The following is a 22,159-nucleotide window of genomic DNA, read 5'->3' as shown; positions in this document are numbered from 1 at the left end:
CATATACAAACTAGCTTTTTCTTTTCTTTTCTTTTCTTTTCCCAAACTCGGTTAACTAGCGCCCTAAAAAGACGATTTCAAGGGTTAAAAAACATGAGGACACTTTTGTAACAAGTAAATATCAAAGTGATGTCTATGTTATCCGTTCCCATGTTCAAAAATGCCCAATAAATCCCCATAAGAAGGATGGAGAGAAGCAAACAGATAGTTAGTTAGAACTTTTAGAAAAAATGCTATTGTGTTTACTCTAGCCATGTTTAATGAAGCCTTTACCACCACCTTCTGATGTATAAAACTTACTTTATTTGCCCAAAACCAGGATGGAAATATATCAGTTTTGTTTCCAACTTGCTTGATGGTTGGATGAAAATGAAGGTCATTACTGATTTGTGGAGGAACTTTAGAAATAAAGGGATGGTGTTTTCTATATTTCATTGTCTGTAGACACACTGAAGACATGTAATTTAGAAAAGTGGATTTTATACATTGACAGCAGAAGAACTATTTTTTTTAAATGCAAACATTATTAATTTGAACTATTATATTACATTTGATTGTGTTAGTGCAGACTCAAAATGGGCCTTTTGAGCTATTTTTGAAACTTTGCTAACACCTTTTTGCTAAAATCACTTTTAAAGATGTACATTTCCTCCACACTGGTCTGTGGGTTTTTGGTAGCCTATTACAGAAGCCTCAGCCATGACTGTTTACATGTGTGTGTGCTCATCCATTAAGAGGAGCAGAGAACAATTATCTCCACATCTGCATGACAACTCCCTGACAGCCTTTAGTTGCTACTTATCATTACCGGCAAGCCTGTCACAAACAAAATGCACCCACCCACTCTCACCGTCTCACACACACATTCTTGCAACTACATGTCATGTCTAATTTCTCTTTAAATCTCACTCTCACCACATGCTGATATACAGACACCATAATACTGAGACAGTGGTGCCATTTCAAGTTTAATAAAATGTGATTCCTTTTAAGAAATTAGACATTTCTAAGTTGAAGTTTTTAACTCTTAAGTAGCAAAAGAAATCTGGCACGAGTCAAAGTCAGGGAATGGACACACAGATTTAAGCTTTGTACTTGAAATTATTTAATCTGTGTAACAGAATTATAGAAATGTAATTTATCATTTTATTGTGTATTAAAAGGGGGTGAATGACTAAACTGTACCAGTTGTACTCCTCCCTTGGCTGGATGTGGTGTAGCCTTGTGACATACTGACCTACTTTAAGATCAGCTGCATTATACCACAGAAAGGTAAAAATGAATGTATAAATAATCAAACGAAGGCATTTAAAAGAAATTCAAACAGGCAAATATGTGAATGTCCTGATACCTACATACAGAGAAAGTGAGATAAAAACAGTGCATTCATATGATCATAATTAACTCCAGTGGGAAAGAAGGAGGAGGCGTGTTCAGCCTCTACTTTACAGTCTGTCCTTCTGCCATCATTCAGCCACTGGTCTGACCGAACAGAGCCGCGATCAGTCGCTGTACTTAACGGAACGAGAGGTTTGGGTGCGGACTATCACTTTTTCATTCAGAGACCCGTATTTGCCCACGTTTGGAATATTTTGTTCCACTTTAACGCACGGCATCATCGCTGACATTACTGGAGTGACAGCCAGACCCGCACGAGTTCTGATTGCATGGGACGCAAACTCAACTTGGAAACGCTTCACAAGCTAATTTAAGGTGAATAAACACTAATTGTTGCGCAATCTGCTTTATTAACGCGTTTCTGCTTTAGTTTTATTCCAACTAACCCGCGCGCTCGGAGTGGTTGGATGTTTTGAAGTGAGAATGTTTTCCTTCTTCGATTTAACTTCATAAGCCAAGTCATGGGTCTTCATAGCTCATACGCTGTTGGCTCACTGCGCGCGCACTCTCTGGCCAACAACTGGCTGGAAAAAATCGGGCTGCCGGGAAATGAACACGCGCACTGGCTTAATTTGCAAGCATGTGTGTATATCGGTGGAATGCTGTGGGGGCGACTGCACTGACAGTTTCATTAATTACAGTTTGTAATGGGGGGAAAAAAAGAAAAAAAAACGTTAGCGTATTGAAGCGCAAGAAAACATATTAAAAGGGACTTTTACTCTGAAAAAAGTACTTTTTGTTGTAGAATATGTAACATTTTTGCTGATATTGTTAAATCACAATCTGAATTTTACATGAACGTAAATACCACATGCCTCATCTTGCAGCTAAAATCTGCATATTACAGCTTATTTTCATCATCTGTCAGCCTATCATATTCACAACGTTCTTGCATATTTTGTGATTCCTTTTATTCTGCTTCCTCACTGTTTCATTGGTTCAGATCACACTAAACAAAAGAAGCATTAAATATTTAGAAAGCTTTCATTTGAGCCTTTGGATTTCAAGTTTAGGGTTAGGGGAAGGTCTGCACTGACATTACAAAAACTTAAATTATTCATCCTAAATGACTCAACACAGTGAAACCATGTGAAGTCATAGGGTTTGTCTTACTCGTGTAGGAAGGAGGCAACTTTCTCGATTTTATTCAGAAAAGATGTTTTGGGTGTAGGATCTTTCCCTTTTAACTCCCCCTTCCCCCCTCTCCTTCTTGATAGCTGTTTATACACAGCTGCAACTTACTGCTCCCCCCTCTGCCTCACCAAAAAGTAAATCCCCTTTACTGGCAGATTCATTAGAATATTTATAGTATGATGTATCAACCTGCGGAAGAAGTGAATATAGTGTGTGTGTGTGTTTGCACGTGTGTGTGGGCCATCAATACACAGCTATAAACACACTCGATGCTTCCTCTGTCTTAGTGAGTCACTACATGCAATTTGATACCAAACATCTCTCTGTTAGGGATTCTTAGTCTTACATGAACTTTATCAAGTGGGGAAAACTGGGGAGAATACCAAGTGGAAATCACCCTTCAGAAAACACATCAAGGTTGTGGTCTGAAGCCTGAAAAGTCTTTCTTTTTTAGAGACTCATCGACTGCTGAGGCCATGTTTTCCAAGGCCACTGCCAAGTTTGTTCGTCAGGTTGATCCCGATGGAAGCCTCATCCACGTGTCCCGAGTAAATGATTCCCAGAAACTTGCTCCCATGGCACTTGTTGTCAAGCGCAACTGCGTCCTGCCCTGGCAGAAGCCCAAATACCAGCCCACAGATTTTACCCTCAGCGACTTGTTGCTGGGTGACAGCGTGCTCAGTCCTGGTAAGTAGGAGTTCACATTGCAGGCTTCATGAACTGCTTCATACATTTCTGACATGCTTCCATTTGTTGTGTTTGTTTTCTCAGGAGTGTCTGATGCAGAATTCCTGACCTATAAGGAGATATACGGTGATGATCAGTCCGGGACTCTGGACACAAACGTTGGCCATGTAAGCGTTGCACTGGAGGGACGGGGCACATCCAAGCTCCAGTCATGTTTTGGCAAGCTGAAGAAAGAGGAATTGGACGTGAAGAAACTGTTGAGAGACTCCCACGACAGGTGTTTAACAACCCTCCTTTATAAAGTTTGCACTGTCAGCAGAAGGCGACAGAGTGATGAGCTCATTAATAATGTATCACACATTAACTAACACCACTACTGTGTAAAGACAGTGGTGTAATGTTTCATTCTACTCAATGACTCCATGTGTTTAGTGATTATGTCATTGATGGAAATCAGAGGGAGCAGATTTGAGCTTCTTTTTCTTTGCACCAGGTTAGTGGACATGCAGCATGTGCTGGTGCAGCAGCTGGAGAAGCGTGCTGAAGTGCTGGCAGTGGTAAAGGAGAGGATCCTCACCACCAGCTCCTGCACTGTCACTCTGACAAAACAGCAGCAGTGCACCTTTCGGGCGGTACTCGGGCTGCTGGGGCTGCTGGGGAGCTCTGTGAAGGTGTGACATGAAAATCAGATCTGTCTGCGATCATTATATTTGACATATGTCTCATTTACTTATGGCTGCTGAATTTAAAATATTTCCACATAAATAATACAAAATACCTAAACAATTATAACATGCTTGTGTGTGCATGTGTTCTTTGTCAGGTTTGTGTGAAGGATGTCAACAACATTGAGATAAACAGTGACATTTCCTTGGAAATCCCCTCGGGTACAGTCATTGCATACAGCATACTGGAGCTGGAGATAAAAAAAAATGGACACTATGGTGAGTGTGTGTATTACAATTAGTGTCTGGAGAAGAAATTGAAACTCAAAACATCACTTCACCATTATGTTTTTCTCCCACTGGCCATGTGTGCAAGCAATGTCCAGAAACACCTCTGTGTTGTAACATCTCTTTTCAGATATCTGGTCTTTCTCTTTAACGTTATTGTGTATTTCTGCTTTTTTGTGTGTGTTTCAGCTACTAACCAGCTGTAAGGATGGGTGTTTTTTTTAAATGTTATCTGTACTTTATCTCATAATTATGCTTTATCAGGCCTTCTCAATCAGTTTGGGAGTTTTCCTGTGATGGACTGGTTATCTGTTCAGGCTTTACTCGTCTTTTGCCCACAAGCAGCTGGGATAGGGTTCAGCCTCCACTATGACCCTGAATATGACAATGGGAGTATAGAAATGAGATAAATGGAAATATTCTACTTTTTTTAAAATAATTTTTTAAATGATTTTTTAAGGAACGAATACAAAGTATTTGAACTATAAGTATTTTTGCTTCAACAAAATCTTCTAATAGAAGGTTGTCATGCATCAAATAGAGAAGTTAGGCTGACAGCTAGACTAACATCCTTACTTAGTAAACATTTACTTCATCATTTCTAACAATTTGCTCTGTTGTCAGTCAGATGTTTTTTTTTTTTTTTTTTTTTGCTTCTCTTTTTGTTGATATATGATGTCGTGTGTATTTTCAGATATATGCCTGCGGCCTAGCACAATCGGAGGCTTTGAGGAGGACAATGCCTCAGCGTACGGTTCGCCCGATCATTCCTTTACTACAGTGGACGGCAAGATCAACGGACACACAATTCAAGACAAAGCATCTCAGGGTGTGCTACATGATGGTTTGTCCATTCATATATTTGGCCTGTTTCCCAGTAATTAAGAGGGGCAGAGCTTATAGGTGGTCATTATCATTAGGAAGTAAAACACTGTATTAAAATGCTGGAACTGAAGAAGTTTCCTTTTCCTTTCAAACACACATCACTGTGGATTCTTTGATGTATCAACGCAGTTTTTTAAATTTATTTATTTTTTATTTATGCACCTCTGTTGCACCAGCTGGGACTTAGAAATAGTAAGAATGAAGATAAAGTTAAAGCAATACAAAGGTGTAATATTCAGTTTTATTAAATACATTCATCTGGTTCTGCTATCTTTTAGGATCACAGGAGATGGAGCTTTCTCCTCTAGCTGAGCTTCCTCAGTCAACTCGATGCTCATTAATCAAGAAGCTCCAAGAGACTCTGAAGGACAGAGCGGTTTTGTCATATCTGCAGTGTATGGTAAGCGACAGCAATAGACTGTCTTGTATATTTTTGTAGATCACTTCAATAAATAATAAATGTGCTAAATCAGCACATTGTGTTTACTTTAAAATCACCACTGAGGTCAAAATCTGTGACTTTTGTGTAAGACTCTTCTGTTTCCTTCCTCTTTCTTCTTGTTCTTACTTTTTTCTCTAACAGCTGGAGAAGTTGTGCAGTCAGGAAACAGTCGATACATCCTTTACTGAAGAGCTGCCAGAGATTCTAAGAAATGCCGTCATCCTTCCTCAGGACTCAGAGAGTCTCACAGAAAATGTTCCTGCATACCTGAATGCAGCTTACCTGCTGGTCAGTGCCATGGAAGGTAAGAGGATACTCTAGACATAAAAAAAATGCTAACATTTTTATTAATATTATTAATTTACTCATAAGATTTGTTGTATGTCCTTTTTCTTGTTTGTGCAGAGTTGCCAGATAAAACTCTGATCTTTCTGAGCGAGAGCCAGCCGGATTTTCTGGAAGCCTTCGACAAACTGGTTGGTTAACTTGATTTATTTATTATAAACTATTATAAAAATGCACTGATTATGCCTAAAAGTAACAACATTTTACTGCTCACTATTAACATAGTACATCTACTTTATAAAACAAATTAAAAAATCTGGTTCCAACTTTTGTTCCAACCACTTCCCGCTTCACACAGGACTTCATATCATATTATATTTAAAAATCATTAGAGTATTCTGTTATTTACTGTAGCTACAGTTAGGCTAAAAATGATTTATACCCCTGAGTGTATGAATAATTTTGAGGCTAACTGTGTGTTTCTGTCTCACCAGCTGAGGAGGTTAAAGGAGAGCAGCAAGCCTCTCTCCATCCACTATCTTCCCATCTCGCTGCAGGTCTTCCAGCAGGCAGAGCAGCTGCTTGGCACCATCGGAGTGACACTGAGAAGAGAGGCTGAGCAGCTGTGGAGGGAGACTGAAAATGATGCAAGATTTCTCTCTCTGGTCCTCAGCATTCGTGGGCTGTCCTTGCTGTGCACTAAGCTGTAGTGGTCATAGTATTTGCATAGATTCTACATTTTCCATTCTTTATTGTAAATGCTCATTGAGAATAAGCTTATTGTAGTCTCTTGCAAGACTTTCTCATATTGTTATTGCACTTTTTTTATTTTATATAGTTTTTTACATGTATTTTCATATTTCACAAATAATACATATTTTTATTTTTTAAAATAAAAAAGAATGTGAGATGGGTGGAAGTTAAACTTTTTGCAATCTGATGTAAAACTTTTAAGGAATTTGGAGCTCAAACTGGAGCTTTCTATCCAAAAAGAGATTTTACCTTTTAACACACAATGTTTTTTTGCTTCAATAATCAGTGAGAAGCTTTATTTATTTACACAATAAGCTGTTCCTTCTTGCCAGGGCTGACGAAAGATTTGCTATCCAGCCATTTTTCATGTATACTTCTCAAGTTATAGGCATTTACCATTTCCTGAAATACTTGCAATTGTTAGAAATGTTTTACAGTGTAAAATTGAAGCCTTGAAGTTTCATATACTGATTATATTTGTATTTATATGTTTTATGAAGTTGCCCCTCCTGAATCCAGACAGTCTCTAATTTATTTTTGGAAAAAAAAACACACTTAACTTTATTACATTGATGCACCTCAATCAAATATTATTCTATGAAGTTCACTTTGTAATTTCTATTGTGAAGTTAAACAGTGTTTTATTCTTTATTACCAAAAAATAATGCCTTCTTCGTGTCCACAAGACACTATCCCAAGTCAATTGAAGATTTTTTTTTTTTTTTTTTTTGTACCGGTCCTTGTATTGTGAAAATTGTGAAAGTTTCTCTAATGTCTTGCTGTTTTCCTACGGCCCTGAAACATGCTGTGGTTCAGCTAATCTTGATCCAAATGTGCTGTTTAACTTTAGACGTATCTCAAAACTGTCACTTATGTCTAAGGTCTTAAAGAAAGTTGCTTACCTTAATTTAAATTAAACCTGGTGAAAAGTTTCAAAATGGTTTTGAATTGCAGCACACAGCACTGAAACGGCCCTTTTCTAAGTTTTTAACAAGCTTCTTTTAACTGTTGAAATCTGGGTGGAAATCTGGAGTCCTTTTACTTTTAGGCTTGTCTGCAGGCTTTGATACTGTGAACCAGGACCTGCCTGAAGACACATGTAGGCAATAAGTGTACACCAATCAAATTGTTTTAGTCCTGTCTCTCCAACAGGAGACTTTCTCTAATTTTAAGACAGCACTCTTCCTCTGTGTCTCCTCTAAATTGTGGCATGCCCCAGAGGTTGATATTAGTGGCTGTTTGTTTTGCTTAGTAAATGCTCCCTCTGGGTTCTGTTTTTTTCTTTTTTGTTGAGCACACTGTCTCTAAAGCCAGGCTAAAAACCACAGGTGATAGAGCCTTCTCTGTTGCAGCTTCCAGACTGTCAGGTCCTGTCATGGACCCTGAAGGGGCCCTCAGACTTTAGGATTGTTTAAATCTAGACTAAAATACACTTTTTCTCCCTGGCTTTCACTGCTAGCTAAATAGAATATGGAGTATACCTTAGCTTGTTATTTTTATTTGTGATTTTTTGTATGTGCACGTTGGGCAATGGACATATATATATATATATATATATATAAAGATCAGGATCATTGATGATGCTGCCTGTTAGAAGTTCCGAGGGGACAAAGATGTAATAAAAGTTTTTTTTTTTACTCCAACTTTTTATTTCAAAATTTTAATTATTTAATGCATCTATCCAGTCTCTGGCTGTTCTTCCTGCTTTAGACTCTTTGTGTGCCACAAGTATTTTCCATTAAACTTGATTAAACCATTTCTCTCTGTTCTCTGACCATGAATGATCTATATCTGCAAAACCAGTTAGGTTCTGACACATTACTCTATTGCAAATTATTGAAAATTGCTATACATCCAGATAATCAACAAAAGCTCTGACAAGGACCAGAGGGCAGGAACACATCACACCAGTTTTAAAATTGATGTATTGGCTCCCCATGCGTTTCAGGATTGATTTCAAGGTTCTTTTAGTAGTTTATAAATGTCTTAAAGGCAAAGTAAGTAGCACTGACCCATAGCGTTTCAAATCAGAAGAGAAAAACACGGACAGCATTAATTAAAATATGCATAAATTTCTTAATCATGTAAAGCACTTTGTGTTGCCTTTGGAATGAAAAGGGCTTTGTAAATAAAGTTTGATTTTGATTTGAAGATAAAACGAAGAACTTTCTCAATCATACAAGACCCCAGAACTCCAACTTTGTTGCAGGTTTTGGAGTTGTGTTGGATATGAGAAAGTTGTTTAATTTCTAAATAAGCCTATAAAGTCTATTGCTGAATTTATACCTGCAATATAAAACATCATATTATAGCCATGTCTTATTTACCTTTACAATTGTTCAGTAATGTTTGGACAAATCACTGGTTTTGGAGTTTATATTATACATATTTAACCAAATTTAATATGCCGAAAGCCTGGCTTCACAGACAAGGTCTCTGAAAACATAATGATGGTTGCAATATTAGTGATTAAAGACTTTGAGTGGTGGTGGCCTACAAGGCACGGGTTATCACTGAGATGTAATAAAAAAAGGAACTGATTCTCATATTTGGGTTTGATGGAAACATACAGCAATATGGCAGGTAATTATTTTCTGATCTGCAGAATTTGCTGATTTATTTTTTTATTTTTATTTTTTGCCATCTTGATCGAAAAGCCACAAAAACATGACTCACAAAACTGTAGATTCATTTGTGACATGATCTCAGCCTTTAACGTAGATCATTGGAGGGTCACCCTCCCTTTTTTAAACATCTTTATAAAAAAAGAAGTATTGAACTTTATTTATAGGAATAGCCTACAAGTAAACACTTCTTCACTTTGAAAATGTAGTTATACGAATGCATTTATAATTGTATGTGAAACGTAGCGTCATTTACAAAAGAACAAAATAAAAATAGATTGACTTTGCAGATTAAATTAAACATTATTGAAGACCATCAGTATTTAACCTTGTTCCATTGGAGAAAATAAATGTCTTGAGCTAAAACTGCCACCAGAGGTCGCTGTGGACCTAGGTGATTAATGACGTCATTCTCACGCGACCAGAGCAGTGTCAACAGCCTACTCGAAAACCGAGTAGCAAGGGGTTTTCAGCTCCAGCAGAAATTCAAAATTTAGTCATAGAAACACCGTGTTGATATGACAGTTTGTAGCTTTTTCCTCCAGGGTCGTTGTCGGTACGGGGAAAAATGTTGGAATGAGCACCCCAGAGGAGGAAGCAGAGGAGGTGGAGGAGGCTACAATGATTATAACCGTTCGTCCGGCCAGCACCAGCCAAGAGGAGGTGGTGGTGGAGGTAACAAATACAAACTAAAACCTCTCGAAATGTGTCGTAAAAGCTTAAAATCGCCAGCAAAATTACTTCTCATGCAGAGGTTATCTGTTTTTCCCACTCATTGACAAGCTGTTTACTTTCAGTTTACAATAATATGTAAACTGAAATCTGACCCCGCAAGGGGCTCCCCGATTCTTCGACCATTCGGGGCCGTTGTGATTAATGTCTACAAACTGTCGCTATTTTAAGAAACAAAAATAAATACTTAGGCTATGTGTTGTTAATTTAAGTTATTTTTTATTGAAGGACAGGAGGCAGCCAGAATACATTATTTATGGTGTGAATCTCACTTTTGAAAGCATTAAACCAAGCCTGGTGTCAGCACGTGGTGGGGGGGGGGGGGGGGTCCATGGCGTTTTAGTATTTGCATTAAGGGGGTCCTCAAAAAAAAAAAATTTAGGAACTGAATTAGAAGATGGATTTCTCGTTCACAATGAACAGAGATGCTGTGCTATAGGTGTCATGTACAAAGTTGACTGTGATCATAACAGCTGTGATTATTGTGATTTTGCTTGTTTGTTCCAGGTTTTGGAAACAGAGTTTGGGTAAATCCTTCTCAGCAGAAAGGAGGCTACATCCAGCCTTCATCCTTTTCCTCACAGGGAAGCAATGACTGGGGTCGTGGAGGTGGAGGAGGGAGTGACTGGGGCAGAGGAGGAGGTGGAGGAGGAGGGAGAAGAGAAAACATAAAGAGCTCCGAATTTGCTTTCTCTAATCAGAACAGATTTTCAACACTAAGTACTTCCAACACCTTTGACAAAGGAGGAAGAGGAGGAGGAACAGCAGGGGGCAAAATAGCTGGTGATGAAGATGATGATAAAAAACTGTGAGTTTGGTCTTTTTGTAAATAGTGTGTCTTTTTTGAATAAACTTATTTGTCATTATATATTAATGTGTGTATGTCTCATTGTCAACCAGGGAGATCATTCAAATGGACATGGATGCTTGGGAAAGTTCAGGGCAGTGGGGCTTCTCATGTTATTCGAGCTTCAAGACATCACTATCTGGTCTGGATTAAAGTTGTTTTTATTATAATAATAGACCTACTTATAAAGGTGACTACATTTAAACATGTTCCACTCTTGTGTGCAGGTTTTACTGATCTTTCTCCAGAAGAGCTCAGGCTGGAGTATTACTCTACAAGGGCATCAGGAGATCTGCAGAGTTATGTAGGTTTGGTATCATTCATAGATTTTATTCTTGCTGTGCCTTCAGATCAGTAATGAAGGCAAAAGTTGTGATCTGTCTATGACTATGTGAGAAGACAAAGTATTAGTATTGTGCATTTTATAATGTAAAGTCTTAATAAATTCCTGTTTTTGGTTTAGCTTAATGGTGTCAATCAGTTGCTCAGTCAGTGGAAAAGCAGAGTCCAGGAGCTGAAGATTATGAATCCATCCACCCGCACAGCATTGGTAAAACAGGCAACATGCACAAACTGCCAGCATAACATTTAAAAACCACCTTTGTTGTTTTATTAATTGAGTGAGTAAATTTTTATTTGGGATTTTTTTCCCAACAATTTTCTTTCTTTGCAGCTTGCAGAGTTAAACGGAGCACCGCCTCAGATATCATCTAGTGGCTTTGGTTCCACGATGACTGGGTTTGGATCCACTACATCCAGTTTTGAGAACAAAGGTAAAGTATTGTTGTAATGTAACAGTAGGGAGGGCCACAGAGTCAAATAATCTTTTGTGAAACTAATTTTTCCACTTTTAGAAAGTTGGGATCAGCACATATGGCTTATTTTGTAACATAACTAGCCATGAACTGGCCAGTTACAGGTGGATCTGTACCTATCTTATTTACATGCATGCATCACAGGATGGTTCATGCCATGCAGCTGCTTGCTTTCATGCTAACATGTCATTAGCATGGAAGTTTTTTTATAGTGACACTTAAAAAGGTTCTAAAATGTGTTGGCCAGTTTGTACACTGGTTGGAGCATAATGTACACTACAGCAACTCCACAAGTTATTTAAGTTTTCCAGATAAATCACTAAGAAGAAATACATAGATAGAAACAGATACCAGTTTCTGCGTTAAGGTAAGTTGAGATGAGAGACAATCATGTAGGAACTCAGCAAAGTGCAACACCAGAAAAGAGATCTCTTTGTTGTAGAAAGTGAGATATATCCCACTTTAAGTTGGATATATTTTTGCTATCCAGTAAGTTAAAACTTCTGGGTGAGAGGGTTACACTGTTCACTGTTTATTTTCTTCATGCTGATTCTGAGTCTCTGACCATGCAGGCTTTGGTGCCCCGGCAGCCGTCCAGGCCAACAGTTTCAGCTTTACTACTTCACATACTGGATTTGGTTCTTCAGCTGCTCCTTCATCCTCCACAGGGTTTGGGAGCACCTTAGCGGCTTCTACACAACCTCCCTCTGCGTTTGGGTCCTCGTCCACACCCTCAGTTTCAACCTTCTCCTTCGCTTCCTCAACCACTGACAAACCAGCAGCCTCTGCAGGGTTTGGATCAGCTTCTGGGTTCAGCTTCTCTACTACAGCAAATGCTGGTGGAGGATTTGGGAGTGGTTTTGGGTCCACAGCCCCCGCCACGGCAAGTGGTAGCAGTGGGTTTGGACAGACAAGTGGGGGATTTGGGGCTGCGCTGGGAGCAGGGTCTGTTGGGGAGCAATCAGACAGCCTTTTTTCACCTGAGGACAAACTGACTGAAGAAGAACTGAATCAGTTCAAGGCTAAAAGATTCACTCTTGGCCAGATTCCACTAAAGCCTCCCCCAGCTAACATGCTAGTAGTATGATACTCTGGGAAAAGTACGAGATTAAAAAAGATTAATGATTTTCTTCTCCATAAATCCAGCCTCTTACATTAATCCCACATAAATGGCACATTGGTTTTGTTAAGGAAGACTTGTTTTGGGTTTTATTTCACATTTTCATTAAATGTTAAAACGTATATATTATATACAGTTGTACTATTGTACTTTATAGTTGATTGTGGAGATCATTTTGTTAATGAAAGTATGTATAAATATGTAACAGATTAGTACAAATATGCCTTATATTCATAAGCAGATAAAAAAATTCATTTGTCCATCAACTGTTAAAAAACTAGTTTCATGCATCAGTCAGCAGAGGGCGCTGCTCTAAAAACTTTAATATCTGTCAGATGTTTTACATTCAAGTGAAGCTCTTATCAATGCTTTACTTGATGTGTAGCTGCTTAAGCTTGAACTGCTACTCAATTTGTTTGTTGTTTGAGTTAAAAGAGTAAACACAACACCGGCTTGTAGGCCTGCATCCTCTTCAAGACAGTAAATTGTGTTAACACAGAAAACAATGAATGTGTAAAATGTTCAGGATGTATTTATTAGGTACTGAGCGTTGGGTGGAACCACAACAAGAGTAATACAGTAACAGAGCTGGCAATAAGCAGTTTTATTGTAGAAGCCTCCGCTCTGCTGACCTGAGCATATTTTCAGCTGACCAGGACTTTGTGATGGTAGGAGGTGAAACAAAATGGATGTTGGCTACAATAACCGCACTGTGGATTCAGTACAATATTAATTTAATCTTGTGTATACCTTAAACAAAACATTAACTGGGAACGACTGTGTGCAGTTTCTCCTACTTCGCCTGTCAGCAGTCCCCTCCCACCTGCCCCCTGCTAGCAGATAATACATAAATAATTCAACAGATTAAAAAGAGACTATCTCATGAAAAGGCTCTCTCATTTTACTGGAACTTGTTTAATTTGCAACGCAGCGCCATCAAACTAGCAGTTTGCTGTTGTTTATGTAACGCATGGAAGCGTGGAGAGTGGATCAGAGCAGCATCACATGTAAAGAATGAAGCTGTTTTTATATTTGAAATAATAAAATTTCACCTATCTGACCTTCTTACTCTGAGTTAAGTAATTTCCTACTTCCCTTTTGTGGATTGTTCAAACTTCTCATGAGTCCAAGCATCTGTGCTCCTCCTTTAGATGCAATCTCCCAAATATTGCTAAATTATGACACATATTGTGTTATTGGCTGGCTTAATTCCAGCATCATGAACCATATATACACTACAAATACAGCTCTAATATATTTAAAACACTTATTCAAGTTAGGACCTAGGTGGTCTTGGTCTTGGACTGTAAGCTTTAATGTGTAAATATTCCAGTACTGAATGGATCTGTCCTTTGTAGTCACTGTTTCCAGCGGCAATTAAACCCCCATCCTCCCTTATTTGCATTTCCTGATGAGCATTTTATTAAAATCTATGAAATATTCAAATCCACTTCATACTTACTGATTTTACGCAGATATTGTGGTCAGTAGCTTAGCTTGTGATGGTAATAGATGCTCCCACTACTGCTGCTTAAAACGTCTCTGTGCAGAATGCTAACGAAGTAATTCGGATTCAGAGCTGCTGTTATTGATGGTTGGTGAGAGCTGATTCCGTTGGAGCCTCCTTACCTTTACAGCTGAGAACAAGGCTTACTAATTGGAACAATGAATCCAGGGGTAGAATTGATTGTGTTCTGCCACAACACTTCGCCTTTGGGAAACAGTGCATTGATCCCAAGCCAGTGATTTATGCCTGTTTGAGTGGCCTGCTTCATGGGTGAATGACTTGAACATATTTCACCTGTGAACATATTTCCCCAGCACAGGTCTGAACCTAGGTATCTATATTCCAGAAGTTTATGGGCTAATATCATTGTAATCTCTTGGCAGAATGGTGATAAGAACCTACTGTCAGTACAGAAGATCTATACTGTATTTGAGACCAGTTTGAGTGTCCACTGTCAGTGTGTGAGTGATAACTGTGCAAGGAGAATATTCCTGAACTTAAGTGGCTGGTGTTTCAGTTCATTTAAGTACAGTTTCACTCAAACAATTTAGGCCCTTATGAGTGATGAGGTTTGACTATTTTCCCTATATGTAAAAATCAATGTGAGAAAATGTATTTATAAACTGGTGCATATGAGCACTAACACTTAATGAAATTAATGAAATTAATGATCATCTGAAATATCCATAGGACACTCCAGACAAACACTTGATGCTGTGCATTTTAATAGCAAACAGTGATTTATTTTGGTTTACATTCACCAATATCCACCCCTTTTTGGCTTATTTGAATCATTCATCATCTTAGTTTAGCTGTTCATAAGAAAAAAAAATTACAGCATTGCAATTTGCCTTTGGGATTAATACGGCATTTTTTATTTAATTTTATTGTCAATCATCTTCTGAGAAAAATATCTGGCTCCCGAGTTCAGAGAGTGTTTCTGATCCCCTCTGCCCAGAAATTTGTTTTAACGCTTCATTCTTCTTACGCGCCACCCGGACAAAACCACACGTGGTCGCTGTTTGCCAGTCCTCTCTAATGAATCCATCCTCTCTCCTCCTCCTCTCCTCTCTCTACAGCAGCGCGTCTCTCACCGCGCCTTGGATGCCGTGTGACCAGCAGCACTGAACAGGGAAACCGGAGAAATCCAACAAACCGCCGCCCGTCCGCACACCAGCACAGCAAAAATTAAACCCAAACGATGACATTCATACAGAAACTACAGGGGCAAACATTTATTTGACAACTTCCGACCCCACACCTTGCCTCCGCCGCTCCTTGCTGTTAAGTGGTGAGTGCATGGGTTCCTATTTTTCTAAATATTATGATTTTAATTGCAGGGCTCGCGCTGCTCGGTCTCTGCAGGTTAGCAGCTATGACCTGATGCTATGGGGATAAAACCAATTAATATCTCAATTGATGGTCTGTTATAGCAGCACATATGACAGAAAATCTACATTTGTTTTAATATTGTGACGTTGTATGCCTGTTTTACAGTTAATGGACACTGGTTTAGATTTAATTAGTCATAAAGATTTGGTTTCCTGTTTATATTTTATGTTTATATTTTGTTTTTGTTGTTGTTTGACTGTAGTGTAAGGTATCAGATTACAGGATCATACCCTATGTTATAAAAGCTTATAAGATGTTTCAGGGATTTATATGAGAAGGCATGAATTATGCACCTTAAGTCTACTGCAGGGTTATGATGAGAACATGTATGGGCATTTCATTATGCTTTGAGATTGGATTTTCTACTTTAGACATGTGAGACTGTCTATCGATTGAGCACTGCAAGGAAAAGGACCCTAGATGGGTCAGTTGTGTACCTCTGATCAGAGTAAGAGTTTCATGGGGTTAGAGACACAAATGCACCTCTTCTTTGTTTGTGTTGCTTGAGTGCATGACAGTAAAGCTGGGGGAGGAGGGAACATAAGGGAGCGAATAAGCATATTTTATGATGTCTATCCTCTGAGGTCAGGCCAAGTGCATGCTGAGGTGTGAGATTGTATCCGATGGCTGTATGGCACATGCACGCAACATGCAATTCTAAACAGAACAATGTCCTGATCTTAGCTCAGACTATGCTTGCCACCTGTAGATGGAAATGGAAACACGTGATGGGGCCCTTGAGCTTCATGTGACTTTTCCCCCGCTGAGAAAATAGAAAAGAGTCTGAATATGAGTCTGTGATATTTCTGGCATCTGTAATTGTTAGTGTTGAATACCGAGGCATAAGTGTATTCACGGACACCGAAGGAGTGGGCCCCTCTTGGCTCATTTTAAGGAGAAAGTGAATAATTATCCATCTGCTTAATGCTTAAAATCTCACCCGATTGTGACTTGATACTTAGAATAATCCACCGAGACATAATACAGACCTAAGCGTATGCTGTGGAAAGCTATGACTCGATGTCTCCATTGAGCCCTAACTCAAAGTTTAAATCCAGAAGGGAAATTCTACACATTTTGCACACTGTGCAGAAGAGAGGAAAATGAATCATCCTTACATTCTCACACAGCTGCCATAAAACTCACATGTCTGATTATAAAGTATTAATGCATTCGTGCCACAGTCTAGCTGGGAGCGGCAATCCAAGCGACTTTTAGATGTGTGCCACATAAGCTAGAGGAGAGGGGGGGCAGACAAAACCGTGCTCTTGTGAAATATTTACTTGAAAAGTGCATGTGTTTGAGTCTGAGTGGTAAGGAGAGATGCATTACATGCTATCAGATGATCTGGATGCTCAAAAGGCCAGGCTGACTGTTGTGCACTGCATCATCTTCCATCAAAGAGCCTCTGCTCACACACAAACATGCAGGCGTGCCCTTTTTCAGAACTGATAGTTGGAAAGGGCAAAGTTCAGTGCACTGTGCACACACACTAATAAATGCGCTGACACATCTGACCACACTCCAGATCTGTAGCTGCCCGCTGCTGGTCCTGATGGTCTTTGAAATGAAAATCAAATGAAAACAACCAAGGGGCTGAGCAGACACTTATCATAGTAATGAGCAGGCCTCGCCGTGTTTGCTTGAGTGCATCTTCATGTGTGTGTTGTTGCACAGTATGTTGCTTTGTGCAACTGTGGATGGCCATCTGTAAGGCACAGTTCCCTGGCCAAGTTTTGTGCATCATCAAAGAGAGAGGCTGGGATTCATTGTCAATGAATGGTTGGTTGGTATCGCGCCTCTCCTCACACTTCAAACTGGACTTGCTAATGAGACACCATGGACTTGTATAAAGGAAATTCTGTACAATTGCTAAAACTCTTGTAAAAGAGGTCAAGATATGTTTTTTTTAAGCCTGTAATTTTCACGAGATGACACAGTTTACTGTGGTCTTGTTGTCTTACTTTGATCTGTTTTTTTTTATTCTAATTATCCAGTTTATTCCAGTTTATTCTGATGATCCAGTTGCACCTTGGTCCTGGAATGCTTTCCAAGTTGCATTAAAGCCCAGTAACTTGGTCTCTTTGGGGTCAGTTTAAAGCTTATTAACTCATTAACTGCTTCTGTTTTATGGGTAGACTGCCTTTGTGTCCTATGTGTTAATTATTTTAACTCTCGTTAATGTAGTTTTTTTTTTAAGTTCTTGCTCACAGGCTCTGAACACAGAGAAACCACGTGCAGAGGCTTGCAGTCATATCGTTCATCCTGCTGACGGTTTACCTTTTAGTTAGTAAATCCTAAACATTTCATCCTTCTTTGTCATAAATACTTGATTTTATATATATTATGAAATATTTTATCTGTTGCTGTTTAAAGAGAAAACTGTCTGTTTATGTGTTTAGTGCAGGGGTCCTTTCCAATCCAAAGAGCCATTTTTCTCTCAGCCAGCTAAATAAAACTTCTTTAGAGACGCAAATGTTACGAGACCTTTTGAAAAAAGACCACTTAGAATTTTTGATAAATATTTACTGTAGGAAATTTGTTGCCATTTTTGAAGAACCACATTTTTATTTCTATTTTTTAGGTTTTAAAATAAAGAAAAACAAAGCGTTTGCAAAAAGAGGATAAAAGACTTTCTTTTATAGGATGTAGAAAATTTGTGGAAAAATTGTGGTTTGTGGAAAATTAAGTAAAAAAAAAAAGTTAATAGATTCCAACCTAATGACAAGGGGGTAAAAAGTATTACTGTTACTTTTAATGTCATTATGTTGTGGAAATTCAATGCCACTATTTCATAAAAAAAAAAGAAAAAGAAAAAATTGCTTTGTTTGTTTGTACTAAATTATAGTGCTTGAACACTAACAAAATTCTGGAGCCAGTATAGATTTATACAGAGTAAACAAAAGGTTTCATATCGATATGTTGGCTAATATATATATTGGCCATATATCACATGCTGCCAGTTTTGGCCTCTTAATGAATCAAAGCAGAGAGAGGCCTTTACCATCAGTTTCCTACATAACAGGTAAAGGTGAAATGTGAGATGAAAGGTGAAATTATTTATATAACGCTGTACATTCTTGTACTTTTAAAAAGTATTTTTCTAAACCTAACCAAATTGCTTTGTTTTCTAAGCCTAAAAAGTAGTTTTGATTCGGAAATTCAATGAATTTGTTTACTTTACAGTTACAACAAAAATCTATGCACTGCACAATACACTCAACAAAGAACTTAAAACTGAATACAAGTCCAAGATACAAGATCGAGTTCAGTCCAGTTATAATCCAAATAGCATGTGATACTAAAAGTAAACAGGAAATGCATATAAACAAGTATCAACAAACTGTCCAACGGCATTCTTGAAGTTAAATCTCGTGTTTTCATGGCTTCCTCCCAGCAACGTAATCAGGACCTTTTTGGCTTTTTATTACTGGGTTAGCGGAACTGCTGAAAGAAACAAACCAGAACCTATACCAAAAACCACCGAGTGAAAACCAAAAGACTGTACGGAACTCGGTGAAGCTAAAACCAAACAAAAGAGCAGCAAACCCATAAACTAAAGTAACGGAAGTCACAACCAAAACCAAACACTACTCTAGCCCAACACTGAACATAAACACAAACGAAACTAAACACATAACACCCACTGTGACAGAACAACTAAAGGGGTAGCAAAGCTTAAACAAAACTGGGTGTACAACGGTGAATCCAACTAAAACAGAACCATTACTAAGTCCTACCACAGGGCCGCACAAAATGGTCTGACACAAAACGGAACACCAACACGAAGCACAGCGAACACCCAGTTAGCCCTACAACCAAAACCTGTCACACTCAGGATGAGACCACCGGCGCTAACCAGTTTCACCCTAATACCATAAACACACACACACACCCGGTACACAACGTGAGGGGAAAGCGGCCTGAGCCATTCCGGCTTCCCCCTTCGAATGACTTGAATCACGTTTTCTCAGGGCATCCACCCACAGCTTTGGCAAAGGACGTCTTGTATAAATCACAGCGATATCACACTTTGATAACTTAACTAATCAATTTGGATAAAATTAATTTCTTTGTATTTGTAATTTACTTAGAAATATCTGATATTACCATTTACAATACTGAAATGACACAGTATGATGCAGCAGTGAACTAGCTGTTCGTTCGGAGATATGTCCAGTTCAACACCAGTCAGATGTGCACAGTTACACTTTGCATACACATTCGCTGGGGCAACAGATATTATCACATTATTTTCTATATTGATTGATCTCAATTATGGTGATCATATAGTCTGTAATGCTTTAATTTTCAGAAGTATACCAATCATGACAACAAGGAGTAATCCATATTTTGCTATGAGATCTAAAAAATGCATTTGTGATCTCTCTGCTTTGTTTTGATGCTTTTCATGTAAGGAGATGATGCTTTTCTGTTTGCACTGCAAAAGCTGGTGCACAGAGTCACATCAGCCCATATTTTCATTCTTTTTGTTTAGCAGCTGGGGTGATACGCTGTCAGCTAGTGGACCGGTGTGTGCTGAGGGACAGGCTCTGTAGATGGTTTGACTGTCTCATGCTTCTCACTGAGATTGAAATAAATTTGTTGCGATCTACTTTTAAAATCGTTTTCCTGCCCGGTCCTAATGTGCACACATGTGTGCACACGCACACTAATGCTAGCGTGTTTTTAGCGTGGAAGTTTTTCAAGTGAGTTAAGAGGATCCAAACTGGAAATTTTGGACAATCGATGAGGATGAGTTCAGAGTAAATCCAGAGATTCAGCCATGTCCACTGCCTCCTCAAGATATTCGAGGAGTGAAACAGCTTGGATCAATAACTCTGAAATGAAATGTTAGAATATAATCAATGCATCTTTCTAATGACAGTGATAATAAAATAGGGACCTGAATCTGCTGCAGTTTTTAAATAGTAATTTCTTTTAATATTAATATTGAATTTTCAATTTAAATAGAATTTTTAAAACCTGTCATTCATAGAAATCACAACTGGCCAATACCCGAATCGGTGGGTCAGATTCTTTTAAAGATTAGAAATCTGTTTTTCCTATTAAGATCTTGCCATATAATAAATCTCACTTATTGTAAGAGAGCCGTCAGATCAACAAAACAAGCAATTAGCTAAAAAATGATGCCATGGAGGCCGGTGAGGACAGAGAAATTCCATGACAGAAATATTAAAGATAAAAGAGGAAACAGATAAATATGACACTTGTCTTGTCCTTCCATGGGATCAGAATACCATCCAGTGCACACATGTCTTTTAAAGGTTTAGCACTAAATAAAAGAGATACGTTTTCTGTATGGCCCCAGTTGTCTCTACAGACCTGTTGTAGCCCCCACCCTCAGCACAGTGCAGCCTTTTCATTCCAATCAGGAACTTACTGCTTTGACATGGTAAGTGGGGTGAGATTGTGTGTGCACTACTCCACCCAAGGCCAGCTGCAGTACCAGCATCCCAGGTGGGATGGGGAGGGATGGCGATGTGGGAGTGGCTGAGGGGTATTGAGAGAGATGTCACTGACCACATTAGTCACCAGAAAAAGCAGGCCATGAGTCAGGAAAGCTCCCAGCCTCATCCATCACACCCTCCTTAACCCACTTTCCTTCCAGCCTTTGCCACTCCGACTTTTTATTTTTCTATTTTCTGCCGGCTCTCCATCCCCCTGCTGCTGACGGAGTAACTTTGCCATCCTTCTTTTGATGCTGATGAAAAGGAGAAGAGGGCTCGAAGAGAATGATTCAGTGCTGGACAGATTGCAGGTTGCTTCCAGGGATGAAAGCGAGAAGAGATTTAGGGATAAGCTTTGTAGTGCAGCCAAAGAATGTCTCCTAACAAACAGCTTTTAGTGTAAATATAATAATTAAGGGAAATTGTTTAGTCAGTCACTGTGGAGAGATAAGAGAACATTACATTCTGGTGGTGTGGAGAGAAAAAATATGTAAGATTTCTGTGATGATGTGAGAGCAGTTTCATTTCTTAATAAGGCTGCTGGTTCAAACTTGAGTAGCAGTGCATGGCTCCCTTACTGCTGCACTGAAAACATAATATTGCCAGCTCAGCTATGGAGGGATTAGCCTGGAAAATGGAAGAAGCTGGGGATGAGTGGATGAACGTTTGAAAGAATACAGGGGAGTGATTTCACACTTGTGTGGAGGCATTTTGCAGTGTTAAGGAAAACAAACAACCTTAAAATTCTAATATAAACTAGTTTTATACCTATAGTTTCAACTAAATTTTCTTATAAACTATTCCTATAACAACATCTTAAACTTTCTTTTGTAATTGAATTCCATGTTTTGCTTTTCCTTCCAAAGTCACTACGAACCATTACAGAGATCCATTTGAGTTATTTATTTGGGTATTTATTAATTAATTTGATCTGGTTTCTTTTTTTAAATATGGTCTTTTTTATTTATTATATATGTAAACATATTCCTGATGTGAATTAATTCAATGTAATGTATGTCTTGGCCCTTCAGACCTCATTTTGGATTTCAGAATTGATTAATTTTGCAGTGCTTTGTTTGGCCTCTACTGTTTCCTAATAGCAAAGCTAGACATT

The 22,159-nt window shown here is 38.6% G+C and overlaps 3 protein-coding genes across 4 annotated transcripts in view; all 3 read left to right on the top strand.

The window, feature by feature from the left end:
• The first annotated feature begins 1,477 nt into the window (after window positions 1–1,477).
• On the top strand, window positions 1,478–8,293 carry LOC121656313 (gasdermin-E-like). Of its 2 annotated transcripts, none has more exons than XM_042011345.1 (10): window positions 1,478–1,713; window positions 2,987–3,219; window positions 3,304–3,496; window positions 3,713–3,890; window positions 4,043–4,163; window positions 4,867–5,001; window positions 5,336–5,457; window positions 5,641–5,803; window positions 5,905–5,975; window positions 6,279–8,293. In XM_042011345.1, exons 2-10 carry the CDS (start codon window positions 3,009–3,011, stop codon window positions 6,492–6,494), a joined length of 1,410 nt encoding a protein of 469 aa, XP_041867279.1. In that variant the 5' UTR covers window positions 1,478–1,713; window positions 2,987–3,008; the 3' UTR covers window positions 6,495–8,293. The 2 variants fall into 2 exon arrangements, with proteins under 2 accessions (XP_041867279.1, XP_041867278.1); XM_042011344.1 differs by having other exon boundaries at window positions 4,867–5,016.
• Window positions 8,294–9,591: 1,298 nt separating this feature from the next.
• On the top strand, window positions 9,592–13,735 carry nup42 (nucleoporin 42). Its single transcript, XM_041967258.1, has 7 exons — window positions 9,592–9,836; window positions 10,401–10,701; window positions 10,794–10,882; window positions 10,968–11,044; window positions 11,204–11,290; window positions 11,414–11,513; window positions 12,128–13,735. Exons 1-7 carry the CDS (start codon window positions 9,680–9,682, stop codon window positions 12,640–12,642), a joined length of 1,326 nt encoding a protein of 441 aa, XP_041823192.1. The 5' UTR covers window positions 9,592–9,679; the 3' UTR covers window positions 12,643–13,735.
• Window positions 13,736–15,237: 1,502 nt separating this feature from the next.
• Window positions 15,238–22,159, top strand: part of rims3 (regulating synaptic membrane exocytosis 3) — a 50,031-nt gene continuing 43,109 nt past the window's right edge. Inside the window, exon 1 of the mRNA XM_042011932.1 lies at window positions 15,238–15,473. The gene's annotated coding sequence lies outside the window, so the exon portion shown is untranslated. The remainder of the gene's footprint in view (window positions 15,474–22,159) is intronic.

Source organism: Melanotaenia boesemani, chromosome 17 (assembly GCF_017639745.1).
Source record: "Melanotaenia boesemani isolate fMelBoe1 chromosome 17, fMelBoe1.pri, whole genome shotgun sequence".
Classification (NCBI taxonomy): domain Eukaryota; kingdom Metazoa; phylum Chordata; class Actinopteri; order Atheriniformes; family Melanotaeniidae; genus Melanotaenia; species Melanotaenia boesemani.
This window is presented reverse-complemented; position numbering and strand designations above follow the sequence as displayed.

What these genes read in the sequence shown, in the direction of transcription:
- LOC121656313 (XM_042011344.1), top strand. Translation starts at nt 3,009, where the DNA reads ATGTTTTCCAAGGCCACTGCCAAGTTTGTTCGTCAGGTTGATCCCGAT. An exon ending in TCAGGGTGTGCTACATGATG is followed by an intron (nt 5,017 to 5,335) that starts GTTTGTCCATTC and finishes GCTATCTTTTAG; the next exon opens with GATCACAGGAGATGGAGCTT. An exon ending in GCTGGTCAGTGCCATGGAAG is followed by an intron (nt 5,804 to 5,904) that starts GTAAGAGGATAC and finishes TTGTTTGTGCAG; the next exon opens with AGTTGCCAGATAAAACTCTG.
- nup42 (XM_041967258.1), top strand. Translation starts at nt 9,680, where the DNA reads ATGACAGTTTGTAGCTTTTTCCTCCAGGGTCGTTGTCGGTACGGGGAA. An exon ending in CATCCACCCGCACAGCATTG is followed by an intron (nt 11,291 to 11,413) that starts GTAAAACAGGCA and finishes CTTTCTTTGCAG; the next exon opens with CTTGCAGAGTTAAACGGAGC. An exon ending in ATCCAGTTTTGAGAACAAAG is followed by an intron (nt 11,514 to 12,127) that starts GTAAAGTATTGT and finishes CTGACCATGCAG; the next exon opens with GCTTTGGTGCCCCGGCAGCC.